The sequence below is a fragment of the Nicrophorus vespilloides genome, unplaced genomic scaffold (genome assembly GCF_001412225.1).
Source record: "Nicrophorus vespilloides isolate i.1.1-1 unplaced genomic scaffold, Nicve_v1.0, whole genome shotgun sequence".
Classification (NCBI taxonomy): Eukaryota; Metazoa; Arthropoda; class Insecta; order Coleoptera; family Silphidae; genus Nicrophorus; species Nicrophorus vespilloides.
Window position 1 is genome coordinate 107,631 of NW_017098422.1, and position 15,548 is coordinate 123,178.

General features: G+C 31.7%; 6 protein-coding genes across 9 annotated transcripts; 3 read left to right on the forward strand and 3 right to left on the reverse strand.

Annotated features, from left to right (window-relative positions):
- The first annotated feature begins 1,413 nt into the window (after nt 1-1,413).
- Nucleotides 1,414-2,489, forward strand: LOC108562394 (lipopolysaccharide-induced tumor necrosis factor-alpha factor homolog). The gene is made up of 4 exons (XM_017920708.1): nt 1,414-1,538; nt 1,894-1,988; nt 2,053-2,239; nt 2,299-2,489. Exons 2-4 carry the CDS (start codon nt 1,946-1,948, stop codon nt 2,396-2,398), a joined length of 330 nt encoding a protein of 109 aa, XP_017776197.1. The 5' UTR covers nt 1,414-1,538; nt 1,894-1,945; the 3' UTR covers nt 2,399-2,489.
- Nucleotides 2,490-5,091: 2,602 nt separating this feature from the next.
- LOC108562395 (lipopolysaccharide-induced tumor necrosis factor-alpha factor homolog) lies at nt 5,092-8,243 on the forward strand. Its single transcript, XM_017920710.1, has 3 exons — nt 5,092-5,277; nt 7,808-7,967; nt 8,034-8,243. Exons 1-3 carry the CDS (start codon nt 5,238-5,240, stop codon nt 8,134-8,136), a joined length of 303 nt encoding a protein of 100 aa, XP_017776199.1. The 5' UTR covers nt 5,092-5,237; the 3' UTR covers nt 8,137-8,243.
- Nucleotides 8,244-9,440: 1,197 nt separating this feature from the next.
- On the forward strand, nt 9,441-10,621 carry LOC108562380 (zinc finger protein 70-like). Its single transcript, XM_017920688.1, has 5 exons — nt 9,441-9,707; nt 9,772-9,902; nt 9,971-10,119; nt 10,174-10,341; nt 10,404-10,621. The coding sequence occupies exons 1-5, from the start codon at nt 9,672-9,674 to the stop codon at nt 10,619-10,621; spliced, it is 702 nt and encodes a 233-aa protein (XP_017776177.1). The 5' UTR covers nt 9,441-9,671.
- Nucleotides 10,453-11,272, reverse strand: LOC108562393. The gene is made up of 2 exons (XM_017920707.1): nt 11,191-11,272; nt 10,453-11,134 (listed from the first exon to the last, which is right to left on the reverse strand). Exon 2 carries the CDS (start codon nt 11,092-11,094, stop codon nt 10,624-10,626), a length of 471 nt encoding a protein of 156 aa, XP_017776196.1. The 5' UTR covers nt 11,095-11,134; nt 11,191-11,272; the 3' UTR covers nt 10,453-10,623.
- Nucleotides 11,273-11,333: 61 nt separating this feature from the next.
- Nucleotides 11,334-12,737, reverse strand: LOC108562390 (lipopolysaccharide-induced tumor necrosis factor-alpha factor homolog). 2 transcript variants are annotated; one of them, XM_017920702.1, is made up of 3 exons: nt 12,132-12,732; nt 11,840-12,077; nt 11,334-11,489 (listed from the first exon to the last, which is right to left on the reverse strand). In XM_017920702.1, the coding sequence occupies exons 1-3, from the start codon at nt 12,646-12,648 to the stop codon at nt 11,465-11,467; spliced, it is 780 nt and encodes a 259-aa protein (XP_017776191.1). In that variant the 5' UTR covers nt 12,649-12,732; the 3' UTR covers nt 11,334-11,464. The 2 variants fall into 2 exon arrangements, with proteins under 2 accessions (XP_017776191.1, XP_017776192.1); XM_017920703.1 differs by having other exon boundaries at nt 11,409-11,489; nt 12,159-12,737.
- On the reverse strand, nt 12,650-13,997 carry LOC108562391. Of its 3 annotated transcripts, none has more exons than XM_017920704.1 (4): nt 13,808-13,997; nt 13,165-13,468; nt 13,015-13,103; nt 12,650-12,959 (listed from the first exon to the last, which is right to left on the reverse strand). In XM_017920704.1, the coding sequence occupies exons 2-4, from the start codon at nt 13,400-13,402 to the stop codon at nt 12,759-12,761; spliced, it is 528 nt and encodes a 175-aa protein (XP_017776193.1). In that variant the 5' UTR covers nt 13,403-13,468; nt 13,808-13,997; the 3' UTR covers nt 12,650-12,758. The 3 variants fall into 3 exon arrangements, with proteins under 3 accessions (XP_017776193.1, XP_017776194.1, XP_017776195.1); XM_017920705.1 differs by having other exon boundaries at nt 13,165-13,482; nt 13,808-13,855; XM_017920706.1 differs by having other exon boundaries at nt 12,740-12,959; nt 13,165-13,420; nt 13,808-13,889.
- Nucleotides 13,998-15,548: the final 1,551 nt, after the last annotated feature.

Here is a 15,548-nt window from a genome sequence, read left to right on the forward strand (position 1 = left end):
CAATCATCCGATGAAATGTTTTCAGAAGTTGTACTAAAAGGTGGCGCCTAAAAAACTGAATAATAAAATAACTTTTACAAAAACATTTTTTTAAATTATTTAATCTCCAAAACGTCAAGCTTTGTCCCATTCATTCTTTCTGGCTGACTTTCCTCATTTTCAAAGAAATAGGGCCATAACAACGCACCAAACAGTGTATTGGGGATGCAGCATCAAGCCGATGGAATTCACTGGGATTCTCTACTTCAAAATCTGAAAATCATGTTATCGGCAATATTTGAATGCATGTTCTCTGATTGATCATTGGAATAGAAATTAAGTTTTATTTGTTGCTGTATATATTGTAAAAAAATAAAATAGATTGAAAATGAAAATCTTATGACTTGTTCAAATCCTTCTGTCTCCAGAAAATAACATAAACGAAGTTATCTAGGAGGTCCAATCAAGAGGTTTCGAAAATATCGATGAAAATGATTTTAGAAGATGATAGTTTTTCAGTGGAAATTTTACAAAAAGAATAAATTATATTGAATGCGTTTTCCTGTAAATTATCCTGATTTAGGAAGAAATATTATTGTGTCAAATGGAATAACTCCAAATCCAACTCGTTATTCTATGTATGAGTGTACTAATACTTTGTACTAATTTCATATTTAGTTTACGTTTTATCTATTACTATTTATACGCAAACAATATGAAAGCAATTAAACAACATTTGCTAGATTATTAAGTGACACATAGCTTTCATCATAAAATAATTACAAGGAAAATTGCATAACGTGAACAAATATTATGAAATAGTGTATTGAATACAAATTAATCGAGAAAAAGAGAAAAACTAATAATAAGCATTGATGCAATACAGATAACTTAATGACACACACGTAATAATCGAGATTTTTGGAGTAATATTTCACAGTTTTATGCAAAGTTTTGAAGCAATTACTGTAGCTTCAAAATTAAATGTATAATAATGAATAGACAATAAGATATAAAGTATTTTGGATAATTATTTCAAACTAAATTACTTATTTTTTGAAAATATTGAATTACATGAAATAACTAAAAGTATGATATGTTTAATAAATGAGTATTATTTCAAATACTAATTGGGTCAATGCATCAAAAATATTTTAACCTCACTTAATTTTAATTAATAAGAGTAAAATAAATTTAATTCTACATAAATGATCGTTATTTTCTCTATTTCTAGTCTCTGTTTGTGCAATTTGTGCAATGTCCTGTAGAACATTTAAGTTAATACAAATAATTTAAAAAAAAGGAAATAAATTATGCTTATAATTAATTAAATAAATTATAATTGTATGACGATTATTGTAATTTTATATTTGGATTGACCGAACGAAAGTTTTTATTTAAAACTACTGAATATCCAATTCCATTGTTACACCACTGGTGAACCAGTGTCAACGTTCAATACGTCCATACGCAGACACATGTAGTAAACATCATACTTTTACCTTTAGTGAACATTTTGTTAAGCAAACCGACGTTATTTTTCCTGACAACGCAATACGGTAATCAATTTTACGATAATATTCTAATTCCAGTTCTTTTTATATCAATATTAGTATTCCTGATAAACGTTATTGCGTCCATTTTACAGTAAACATGATATTAGAGTTGTAATTTGCTTGAATTATATTAATTATTATATTTTATGAGATTTTGTATTATCATTAACTTAACAACACCGGAGATTCTATTAAAAACAAAAAAAAAAGAGAGACAAGCAATTACACATTGTGAACTGAATACATGTCTTAAAATGTAGGTAAATATAAAAAAAGCGAATGATTACGATTCTTGAAATATCAGAAAAGATAAGCTTATCAAATGCAACAAAAATCTTATTGATTATAAATATTTCAGTGAGTCATCTCGAGTGAGGAAACCGTTGGCAGATGAATTGTTTGCAGATGAGATGGATAAATACAATTTAGTGGATGATCCGCCTCCGCCGTACGGTGCGTATAATAAACAGGGTAAATATCTAAAATACAATTAATTTTTGTTGTTCTTTAATTGCAGGTGCTGTGCCAACAGCGAATGTGCCGCCGCCAATTGGATTAGCCGGCATTCAAGTAAGACCGATCGTCAATTTCGGACCGATAAATCAACATTGCGTGTGTCCAAATTGTCATGCCGATATTATGACGACGGTGACAATACGTCCAAATTTTCGGACGCACGCATTAGCCGCCTTCCTCTGTATCTTGTGAGTTCCTGATTTTCAATACCTGCAATATTACTTACTTACTTTACCTTTTTTTTCAGTTGTTGCCCCTGCATGTGCGTACCGTATTTGGTGGACTCCTGTCAAAACATTGATCACCACTGCCCCAGTTGCAACGCCTACTTGGGAACTTACTCTTAATTATCAATTTTAAAACCATTATGTAACATTAGTGCACTATGATTACAGTTTCCTAATCTCATTATAATTTTATAATAAATATTACCTTTGCATTGCTTCAATAAACTTATCTTTTTACTCATAAACTAAGATATCTTATTTAGTAATATTCATATTTTCTTATTGTGGAAATATTGATTTAATTCGTTTTAGCTTTGTATATAATAAATTATTATTATTATATAACATGACAACATCAATTATCACTACGTCAATTGCAACTGTAAGAATACAGTTTTTGTCATGTCATTATTATTTATAACGAATAATAACTTTTTGTTTTGCTCAATTACTTGTCGATCTTTTGTTATTATTACTACAATATTTGTTTGACTAATATAATTATCTCTAATCCAATTGCAAAGCTCACTTGCTTTTTTATGTTACATCAGTTAATTATTCTTATAATTTTGTATATCTCATTATTATTTTTAAACGAATATTAATTATTTAATAATAATAATAATAATTTATTGGCCAAACATCGATACATAAGAAGAAGAGAAAAAAAAAGTACAATTTATACATAAATAAAAAAATATATATTAATAGGCTGGCCAAAGGGCTAACGTAATTATTTATTTTACTTGATTATTTATAAAATAGTTTCTACTATTAATTGCAATATTTAATCATTAATCCATGGAAAGATTTAGCAGTTATGTCGGATTACAATCAAACCTAACTTTTAACTTCTGTCAATTGATTATCGTTCATTATCTCTAATCCACTTGAAAATTCTGGTTGTTACTTCATGTAACATCAGTTAATTATACTTGCATCTAAATGAATATTATCATAGCATTAAGTTTTATTTGAAATGATCCCAAGCTCTTTTGTCATTATTACTGCATATATTTTTTTACTAATTCATGAAATTTAATAACATTTATTAACAATTTACAGATGAAGTTTGATTCTACCTAACCTCTTACTTGTTAGTTCACTCTACATCAGAGTTATTCAAACTGTGAGGCGCTCCTCCCTGTAACATAAAGTTTGGAAACCACTGCTCTACATAAAGTTGACGTTTTACTAACAGCTTAATGATATATATATTCATAAGTAAACATATTTTATTTATATTTATTAGTATGTAGCTAGAATTTCATTTAATGATTATATCATATTTGAATAAGACTGATAATAATTAATTATCATTATTCAAATATTGGGAAATTCGCTATTATCTAATCCATCGCTCGAAATTACTTAAATTAGTTCACTTTTATTAAATTTAATCAAATTAGTGAAATTTTGACTAAAAAAATATTACATTAATTTTATTATTAAATTATTCTGCAATTTTTATTTCATCTGCTAATAACCATATCATAATTGCACTCACGCGATTCATCAGCAAGGTCAAAAATATATTTTAGCATAGAATTTTTTGTTGCCTTCAACGTTCAATGTCACTGATTAAATCCAAGGATCCAACGTACTGTTAACAATAGGATTTACACTTGTTTCTTTTCAAAGCTTAACGTGAACAAGTGAAATTAATGAATCTAAATAATTTTTAAAATTTAATACAATTTCTTAAAATGTTTTCTTACTGTATACTTAAGAACTTCCATCATTTACAATAATTGAAAATGTTAATTTAAAAAAATAATTAACAGACATCAATTTAAATGAGGCAAGTGTTTAGATACAATTTGCTATAGAAAACCTTCATTTGATGAGATGAAATGACTGAAAGAAAATCAACAATTGGCGCTATAAGATGGATGGATCTTAAGGAATTCTTGTTCTTGAAGATAATGAAAATGTATAATAATAAATTTATATCTTCTTAGATTAAAAAAATACGAAAAACAATTACATTTAATTAATAACAATCAAGTAATCTTGTTCTTGTCATACACAAAATATCAAACATATAAACAGTATTATTTTCCGTACATTTTTATGTAATTATGTGCAACTATCTCGTGCATAATCATTTTAAAGGTCATTATTTCACACGATTTAAGTCTGTAAATATTTGTCTTACAAATTAAATACATTTAATGTTGCGTCGCACAATTGTTATATCACTGCGTGTACAGCGTGTCTGGGGCCCACGAGATGTTTTCGAGACTACTAGAATTTTTTGGGACCCACGAATAACGTATTGGATTTAGAATTGAAGAAAACATATTTGGTTCTTAAGTTAAGTTGTTAAGATAGGCTGGGAGTTCTGGTGTCTAGGGCCCACGGCAACCTTAATACGGGCCTGCGCCAGTGATGTTTGTATTGCATTATAAATGAGCGCAATTGAAGAAATATGTAAAGGAATCCACTGTTGCGCTCGAACTAATAAAGATTACTTAAAAATGTAATGTGATATGCGGAGCATACCATATGGCACCGATGTTCTGTATTTATACTTCGCAGAATATAATTGAATTCATGCCAAGTTTTGTGAAATATTTTGACTGAAAAGATTCAATTAACAATCCTGATAAGTTAACATTGAAGATTTTGACATAAACAGGTACTTTATGAAATTGATCGCCAATGAAGAATAAATTGTTTTAAATAAACGGCAAAAAAAGAAGTTTTTTTATATTGTGTTATAGTAGTGAGGTTCCATTTTGATATCTGAGTAGGGGGGGTCTTTGTCTATTGACGTTATGTATTTTAAATAAATACAAAATATATACAAAATGTAATTGATGATTGCGCGATTCGCAGCACGTCCACATCATGAACATCGACTCATTCAAGTGTTAACAACGCGCTAGTTCAGTCTAAAGTATATTAAGCCAACGGACTTCGCTCATATTTACTGATTTAAATACAGGGAATAAGGATGAGTAAACAAGCACCACCTCCGCCTTATTATCAACCGAGTAAGTTATTTTATAATAACTTTTTTTAAATTTATTTTTTTACCATTTTTTATTGTCTTCTCAATTCGTGCCAACAATTATATTATTTCTGCCCGATAATAATGATGACAATATTTTATTAATACTCTTCGTTTTGCTAGCGAAATATTACTTTTGTTTTTCTTTCAACTATTTGCCATCATCCAAAAATCAACGTATAACACATGAAGTAACAAACAAAATGTAATTGAAACTAGCCTTTTCACACAATGTTTCATCCAAACTCACCTTTCTTCATTATTATTTTTTAATTTTATCAACTATTGTTCAATACTGTATTAATAATAATAAATATTAACGAAGTAAACTTACACATAAACGTCGACTTTTTACCTTGAATTTTACACTAATTATTATTAAAAAAACATTTTGCTGACAAAAAAATACTTTATGATTCACAATGCAAATGTTTGTATTATCACTATTCGAGGATTTTTTTTTGGAATATATTCATTTTTCTATACAATGATTACATACAATTGATATGTGATTCATGGTCATGCTTTTAACGTCTTTGTTTGCAATTACACTTAACCATATTATTTACATTAAACGGGTTTAGAGCATATACATATTTGTTTTGTAACATGGATTTCATATACGCATTTGATAAATTGTATATTCAACAAAATATATACAGTGGAACGAGTTTAATCCGTTCTAAAATTTCCGCATTTTTACTCGCAACGTGAAATACTCGTATAGTGAAACATATTCAAAATTACACATAATATTTGTACACTAGTTTTAAACATGATGTAGCAGACNNTATCGTCACTCGTTATGCGAAACGTCGCTCGTTAAGCGAGTCATTTTTCTTACAATTCATTTTGCTCGTTAAGCGAGGTTGCACTGCAGATTAGATCAATAAAAAATAAAAACTTGCAATTTGCATAGATTTTAGTGCAATTAGTTGAACAAATATTACAATATAAGTTGAGCAGTTGACGTGTACAGAATATTCATAAATAAATATAATTTATATTAAATAAAATATCTGTATGCATCATTTGCTTATTGATTATTTTTATTAGGATATAATTCGTTACATTACATGATAAAGTAGTTGATAGCGGTCTTCCAGACTAGATAAATGATATTTAGCCATTAAAAATGAACAAAAAGTAAGCAGTAGAATAATATCAATAATTTTATCGTTGCATATAGTGCAATATGCAGCACTGTTTGAATCTGAATAAATTGAGGCATACAAATAAATAGCACAAAACGAGACTTGTCTGTATAGAAGAAAATAATCATTAATTTATGTGTAAAAATAATAATTTTGTTTATTAATGTTTTAGAATTTGTTCAATTAAAATTTAATTTCTTTTGAAATATTAAAACCGGACTATAATGATCGTAGCCGTGCTATGCGAGGTATTTATGTGCTCTTTCTTAAACGTTACTGTTCATATGACAAACGAACGAGGGGATTCCCCAAAAGTCTGTAAGATATGCTAATATAAAATTTATCAAAATTGATTGAACTTGGTAAATTTGGCAAATTGCTTTGTGTTCGTTTCATTTTGAAGCACTTTATATCTTATATATCTTCAAATGCTCTAAGAAACTGTCGTGTCCCAGGGATGGAATTCTGGACACAGTGGAATATTGTCTGGTGTTGTCGTTGTTGTGGAGTCTCAGTTGTAGAAATTAAATAATTCAATTGGTTTTACATAAGTTTATTCGTTACTTGGTCTTCTGCTGAGATTATGCTTGTCTTAGGTTTTTATGAGACTATGTCCTCAAAGGTTCTGCTGAGACTCTATTCGTCTTTGAAGATTTTACTGAGATTATTTCTAAGTACTTATTCTATTTACAAAGTTAATTCTTATTATGTGTTTATAATAAAGACTTGAATTCGGTATAAAGGTATAGGAGTATCGATGGGGATGTTTACGCTTGGTCCCCTTTGTTTATATTAAAGTGTATCGAACTGGAATCACGGTAGAGATTCCTTTATGCTGATGTCTCAAGTTCGTTAATATGCTATATTAATAATAACAATTATAATAATAATGGCTGGACACAACAAAACTGGCTAAATGAGCTTAAGCTCACATGTACGCCACCCCTTCATAACAAATACCATTGTATCTGCATTTTTACACTGAATAAAGCATTTTAAAATTGAAATTGAATTGACACAACAAAACATCTTGAAAAAAAAATCAACTCTAAATCATGTTTTTCTTTGGACTTTAGAATGTTTAAAGTTAACAGTGAATGTGTGATAAAAAATGAAGAAACATGAGTTTGCATTGCATTACGACTGTTTAAAAATATAAATTATTGTTAATATAATTTGCGAAAAAGTACATACAAATATTATATGTGCGCGAATCAATAACTTCTTTGCGTATTTCATAATCTTCCCCGGATGTCTGATACCAATGTATGTAAATGTAATCTTTAAAGAAGTCTATTGATACTGAATGCTTCCTTCTCTGAGACATCTATTCATCTATTACTTTTTTTAAATTTCCAGATGCACCTGCACCTATACCACAAGTACATGTAATGTCAAATTTTGGACCTGATCCTCAAAGATGCGTGTGTCCATCCTGTCACGCAGAAGTGTTAACTTCAATGAAGACGCAGGCCACAACAAAAACTCATCTTATGGCTTTGCTCTTGTGCCTTTTTATGTAAGTAATGATGAAATTGATGCGCAAGAATGCACTTAAATCATTATGCAACATTGATTGTTTCAGGTGTATTCCGTGCGTTTGCGTACCGTACTGCATGGACTCATGCCAAAACCGAAATCACTACTGTCCGAACTGCCAGGCGTATTTAGGCAAATACGAAAGTTAAAATCGCAACCACACATGTAAACTTTGCTTCGTATACGTTTATATATCCGCAAAAGTCTAAAGATATGTTTTTAAATAATATAATAAAATTACATTACTTTCAATTAATATGAGTTTTTTTTATTTATATATTATAACTATCATGAATTTATTAAAAGGTTTTGTTTGGATTTACCAGAAGTGTCGCAACTCTTCACGTGATACAAACATACGCTTATCGATCCGTATTAAATTACGCGCAGCGAGAAAAGGTATTGTTTGGTAAATAATAAATATCGATTGATACTAAAGCTTTATTGCTTGATAACTTAAACCTTGTGTATTCATAAATGAAGGTCGTTAGTTAAGAGCTGCTTTAATCATCAATTGAAATAATATGCAGCAAAATATAAAAATAATAAATATTTAGAAATTTACAATATTTCCAACTACAAGTAATTGATACATCTATAAGGAATGGAATAATCATATTAGATTTCATAAAATAAAAGAAAATATTTATTTAGCACAGATAAACAACGAAAATATGATCTAATAACATGATGAGATCATATTTCTTTATTCAGTATCCTTTATTGTCAGTGTTAATTTGCGTTCGTGCGTTAATTTTTAATAATTTTATTTTTGAAAGCAAGTTATAGCCACAGCAATGTTTGAATACTCACTACATTTCCCAAATATACAACTTTCATATCTTTTGGATCCATTCTATGTATTATAGTTTCTGAGAAAATTATTAAAATATGACGTGACTACTTTTTTGAGTGTTAATTCGCTACATTCCCCAAAAATCCAATTTTCATATACATCTTTTGGAACTATTCTATCTATAATAGTTTCTGAGAAAAAGACTAAAATGTGACAAAACTACTTATTCGAGCGTTAATTTTTAATAATTTCATTTTTTAAAGAAAATTACAGCCACAGCAATGTTTGAATACTCGCTACATTTCTTAAATTTCCAACTTCCATACACAACTTTTGAATCCATTCTATCTATTATAGTTTCTGAGAAAAAAGACTAAAATGTGACAAAACTACTTTTTCGTTAAGTTCTTAATCAGCTACTGTTAAAAGAAACAATGCAAATAAAGTGGTAACAATATAATATTTATTTGGTTTAGCATTACAAGTTAATGTTACAATTGTTTGTAAGGAAATATCAGTATTTATGTAACGAATGAGTAATTTTCGCTAATCTACAGCTATATTTTTTTGTAGTTTTGTGCGCTGCATTATCGACATTTGATTGGTGCGTGCGTGAAGAGCGCCATCTGCGATCGCCGTAGGTAAAAATAATCTACCAACTCACCCGTCCATATGTTAGTTGGTAACCCAGAAATATGGTAGAAGAATAAGAATAAGCGAGAGGAAAGAATAAGAAGAAGATGAACAAACGCGAAATTTGAATTCAAAATTGCGTAATATTTATTGATTAAACGCAGCCGATTGTTATGGTATTACAATAGTGTCGATAACAATTACGTAATTTGCATTCGGTTCGCTTAACCTATATCCGCACGCAGAGTTGCTGCGATGTACTTTGACGACGTTTATATTGGACCGATAGAGGTAACACGATTGCAGTTCACGTCCCGATGCTAATTTACCATAAAACATTGTGTTCTTCCCATAGCAGGACGATCCGATCGTCCACAACCCGTTCATACTGAACCCTAATCTGGCCGTAGCCCTGAAGATCGAGGAGGAACGCAGGGAGATTGATCTGGAGGCGAGCCGTCGTTTCGGCTTCCAACCATATGATAGGTACCCTTATGCGGCGTTACCAAAGTGACATGTTTGTAATAACGATAAAAAAAAAGATTCCCTTTCAGCCACTACACGACTGGTATAAAAACGGAAGCGGGTACATCCAGCAAACTGCCTCCACCGCTAGACACCAGCAGACCGTACGAGTGTGAGATCTGCGAGAAACGCTTCAACAAGAAGAGCAACCTATGGAAGCACATACACATCCACACAGGTAAACAAACCCAAATCAAGCAACAATAAACTAAAAATTTCGTTTCCATGGCAGGCGAGAAACGCTTCCAATGTGATGTCTGCAACAAGAAGTTCTCACAGAACGCCAATCTGAAGAAGCACAAACTCATCCATGATGGCATAAAACCATACTCGTGCACTTACTGTCAAAAGGCATTCACTCAAAGAGCTAATTTGGATAAACACATAAGAATCCACACAGGTAAGAAAATATATATTTATTGTGCCCATACATAGATCAATTAATTGTTAACTAAACTTTAGGAGAAAAACCATACGGCTGCATCATATGCAACAACAGCTTTGCGCAGCAATCAAATTTACATAAACACATGCTCATCCATCAGGGGGTGAAATACCAGTGTGAAGATTGCACAGCCACCTTCACACAGAAAGCAAACTTGAAGAAACACATGGAACGACATCTGAACAGGCAACAAAATTGTGAATTCTTCCAACCAATTAAGAAAATAAAAAAGTAAAACTATGATGGCATCTTATTTATCAAATCGTAGATTCTCTCGAGTATGATGGTGTTAGTGCAATAACAGTGCTCAGTATCATATGGTGGTTCTACAATTAAATAATCTTTGTATTTCAGAACCTTTCCATCTTCTTCTATGTCAATTAAGTTTAGTTTGAACCAGTCTCTTAGTTTCTCTCTTTTCAGCCTTAATGTATCTTCATCTATTAATGTTACTGCATCTATTGGTACACATTGTTCAATAAAGTAGCCTGGAGAAATAGTCTTGTATTTTTGCACAGAGTTAAAATTAATTATGGAGATCTCATTTTCTGTCTCATTCTCATTGATCAGCACTATAGCTGAACTCATTGGATCAATGCAATGTAATACTCCTGTGTGCATTCTCTTGTCCACTGTCTCTATTTCAACATTTGAACCTATACTGTTCTTCATCTTCAATGGACACTGCACAATATCTTTCAAATCCATTTTTAAAACTATTTGAAAGACACCTATATTACAGCTTCTCCTAAAAACATACATTTATTATAAAATATTGTATTTGTGATGACCACTTATGCTTACTTTCTTTTAGGTTATGGTCCATTCAAAAAACATACTTTAACTGCTCATATATCATAAAAACTCAACATTTTTGGATAGGTTAAATTAAATCAAATTTTAAGACTTCTTTTATTATTAAACTTACAAATAATTGACAATCATCTTTTAAACCATGACTTTACTTGCTGGATGGTGTCCAAAGCTATTGGGCTTATGACTAATCTGAATAGTCATAACTTCACCAATCTAAAAACTTTCATTGTAAAAGCATTTCATCACAAAGAAACCTCTAATTTCATATAGGCTGCATTCTTCGCATCCTGAAATAAAATAAATAAATTAACTCATAATATTAAAAAAGGCTGTTTAATTAAAATTTTTGAAATAACACATTAAGTTATATTCATTTATTTAGTTTGAATAACTAAATCAGTTCTATAAACCCATAGTATTAGAATGATAGCAAGAAAATATATCTTATTATTGAAATTTACAAAAATTTGAAATAGAAATTATTTTGTATTAGTTACTAATTATTATTAATGCATTTTGTTTAACGTGAAAAAAAATGTATTAAAATTAATTCGCAAATTACAAATTTGTATTGAAATAATTTAATTATTTCCTTTTTTGGCATTAATGTTGTGAGCTTTAAAATAAATTTAATTACCACGGATTGTATATGCCAATTACTGTTACACACAACGGACATTCGTGATAGGTAGTTTTACAGCTCTTCATGCAGTAGGGAAGAAGACAGCAGGGCCAGCATCCGCATATGCAGAGGGCGAGAGCTGAGAAATGCGTGACGTTGGATCGTCGCGTTCTGACATTAGTGATGACAAAATTGTTGCAGGTGGGACAGAAAACGGTTACAGGCTCGGGTCCCCAGGCCGAATCCTCGTAATCTATTTAGGGAAATGTTACTGATTATTTAAGTTAATCGACGAAGATTAGTTTACCTATGACGGCAGGAAATAAAGGCCTACTTTGGTTTAAGCATAGTCCTTGCGCTTCCGCGTACGACGGTGGCGGAATCGGAGCGATGAATGGCGGCGAAGGCTGCATCCTGATCTCGGGTCGCCTACCTAATCTCCTGCTGCAGGTATCCGCAGGTCCAATCCTCAAGATCGCCGAATACGTTGGAGGAGCCCCTTGCACGGGAGGTGCACTGTACAGAACTAACGGACTGTAGGGTGGTGGAGTAATTTCAAATTCGCATAGTTCAACTTCGCTCGGAGGATCATCTCTATCCTGCTGTAATGTGTGTTGCAGCGGTATAACAATTATTGTCGACGATTCGAGTTTCCGCACGGATTCCCCGCTGATCTTCCGGAAATCCGGCCTCTTTAATACCAACGTAATCTCGGGATTAATACCTTCCGAAGTACCGGCCGCATCGTCGCGCAAATTGTGCATCTCCTCCTTAAACCTCAAAGAAATCCTCGAACCCTCGGCGGATTCCGATCCCTCTGCCATACCGAGACTAGCAAAGCGATTACGAGTTTGATTTATTCACATATTTACAACCTTCGGAAAAATTGAACTAATAATTTGATACTACAAAAACGTCACTGCGAAATTTAATGTCAATTGCAGGAGCATGGGTGTCCGTTTTGGCGGCACAGCGGATCGTCCTTCTGCGCCACCCTCCTATCGTACATTCCCAAGTAATTTCCGCATTCCTTGCAATACAAGTACATCAGATCGCTACCTCCCAAGATGAACGGCAGGAAACAGATCGGCCAACAGCCCAGCAGTATAAAGGCGCCGAACTGCGAACGCGCCAACTGATTCAAACAGAACATTAGCAAACAATATTCAAAGAATTCGCTTCAGACCAACTTTATGTCTTTGCCTCCGGATTAAGGGTATCGCCGTTTTTCCGCATTTCACGCATCTCAGCGGATTCTGCGCGCGTTTCCAACTCTCAACTTATGATGAAATCAAATGTATCATTAGTAAGTGCAGTTATTATCATATTGCAACATTAACCTGTGGTTTTGATCGAGGGCTGCTTCCTGCCCCGTCCCGCTCCGCAACCTGAGGGGTTGCAAGCACATCCGCATCCGCATTGGCAGCCTGCTTTTGGTGGTGATTCGCAGAGCAAAGAGAAGTGCGCCAACTCAATGTCCGGATGTTTGTCGATCAAATGCAATCCTAAATTTGCTACGTTATCAGGTGCATAGTTAATTTTGTCACCGCAGATCGTGCATTCTCCATATGTCCCCATCTACTTCATCCTCCCAACCTAATTATGTTGAACACAAGCGCACGTCATTCTTTGGCACTTACATACCTGATCAGAAAACACTCGAAACAATTTAAAATAAAAAAATCTTCAAAAGTAAGTTTAATTATGTAACTTTAGAAAGGTGCAATGAATATATAAGATAGATGTACAAAGAAATTACTACATTATCAAGATTTAATAATTAAGATCAGAAATAGATTGATAGCAAAGAGCCTTAAGTATTTTAAATCCTTAAAATTCTGTAATTCAGATCAGAATTTTATAATGAAATATGTATATAGCAATGGCAGTTATTCACAAAATAAAGTTTATTCATATTATTATATTTACTTAAATTTCTAATTGTAAATCAAATAAAACACAATAATATAAATTTGCACTTACGTATCGATCACAAGTCAATAAATATGATACAATCACAAGAAATCCACGTCATTTTGACAATTCTTTGAAATATTAATTAATAAAAAAGAATAATCATCTTCCTAATCCAATAAACGCCTCGCAGTGTTTGCAATTGTGCTTGGCGATCTTCCATTTTTTCGAGCAGTACGGCAAGAAGCAGCACAATATTATCGATAATGCGTACGAAGCCTTTTGCGTCCTTCTGCTCACCACCCAAGTGATTCTCGTCTGCGTCGGCGTCAGGCAGTTCGGACAAGTCAAAGTCATCGGCGTCCTTCCGTACCTTACATACGGTATAAAGTTTTTATTTAACCTGGTCCAAGTGAAGCAGCAGAACTTGCGTTTCTTAAAATGCGCTGACAATTGACATGTTTCGCCTGCGTTAACATTTAATCAGTAAGACGATTAGTCGTGTTAAGTTGATTACTTACAATCTTCGTAGTGTTGCATAAAATAATATTCTCTTTTGACGTCACCCCACATGCCAACAAACGTTCAAAATGTAATTGAAAATATTCTAACATGACATTTTAAACAATAACACATTTTTTTATAATATGAAAGAGCACTTAAAATTATTATTTCGTATTCATTACATCTAACAAGTCGTAAAAAATAATGGCGCGTTTTTGGTGGAAGCGCCAGGTACTATTTTTTTCATTTTAAGAATGCGCATTTTAGAGATAATAAAGTTGCCTATTCAACAAATATAACCTTAAGGAAATTCGAATGCGTACTTAATATTTGACTCTTACAAATGTTAAGTTACGTGTGTAGTTAGTGTTCGAATTGCAAAATCAGAAAATGTATAATATTAGTAATAATTTAAAATAAAAATTGTATAATTTGTATTGGTTTTAAATATTACATTATAACTATTTCTAATCTACAGAAACGAGCAACTGATGGTAACTGTTATTTCTCCTTGGAGTAATCTTCGATCTTCCTTAATTTCCGTTTCATGTCTCGCTCGAAATATGCATTTCGCAATTCAATTTATTTCGTAAAATGAAGTAATGAAAAATTAATATAGTGTCTTCAAATTTTAGTGATTTTCTTAGAAACAATAATGGATAGAATTAATCCAAAAGATGCAAATTTAATTTGGATATTTGGGAAATGCAACGTGTATTCGATTATTGTTGTGATTTACATTCATTTGGCTGTAATTTGCGTGAAAATATGAAGTAATCTACGGTTCAAAAAGCAGTGATTTTCTTAGAAACTATAATAGGTAGAATGGATCAAAAATATGCAAGTTGTAAATTTAGGGAATGTAATGTGCATTCTATTATTGCTATAGTTTCATCCATTTGGCTGTAATTCACGTTCAAATATAAAGTAATGAAAAAATTAATGCTCGAAGAGAATTAAATGCAAACTAAAAACGAATTGTACTAGCTGAATGTAAAATAATTGACAAAGGGAATTAATTATAATTAATCTGTCGTTAATTAATTGGTTTCATTATTTAGACCTGTGTTTATTTACGACTTTGGTTAACTGCAACGATTAATGTGAATGTAGAGTTTAAATGGCATTTTGAGAGTATTCGAAGTATGCATGTTCATCAGAAATGTCGGGTAACTAATTGGACGTCAGAGTAAGTCCAAACGTTTTTGATATCGTGCGCTCATTAGAAAAAAAAAGAGAGTAGTTTCGATGGGAATCGCACGCGAAGAATTATTTGATGGATGATTGATGCGAATCGATAATTTCG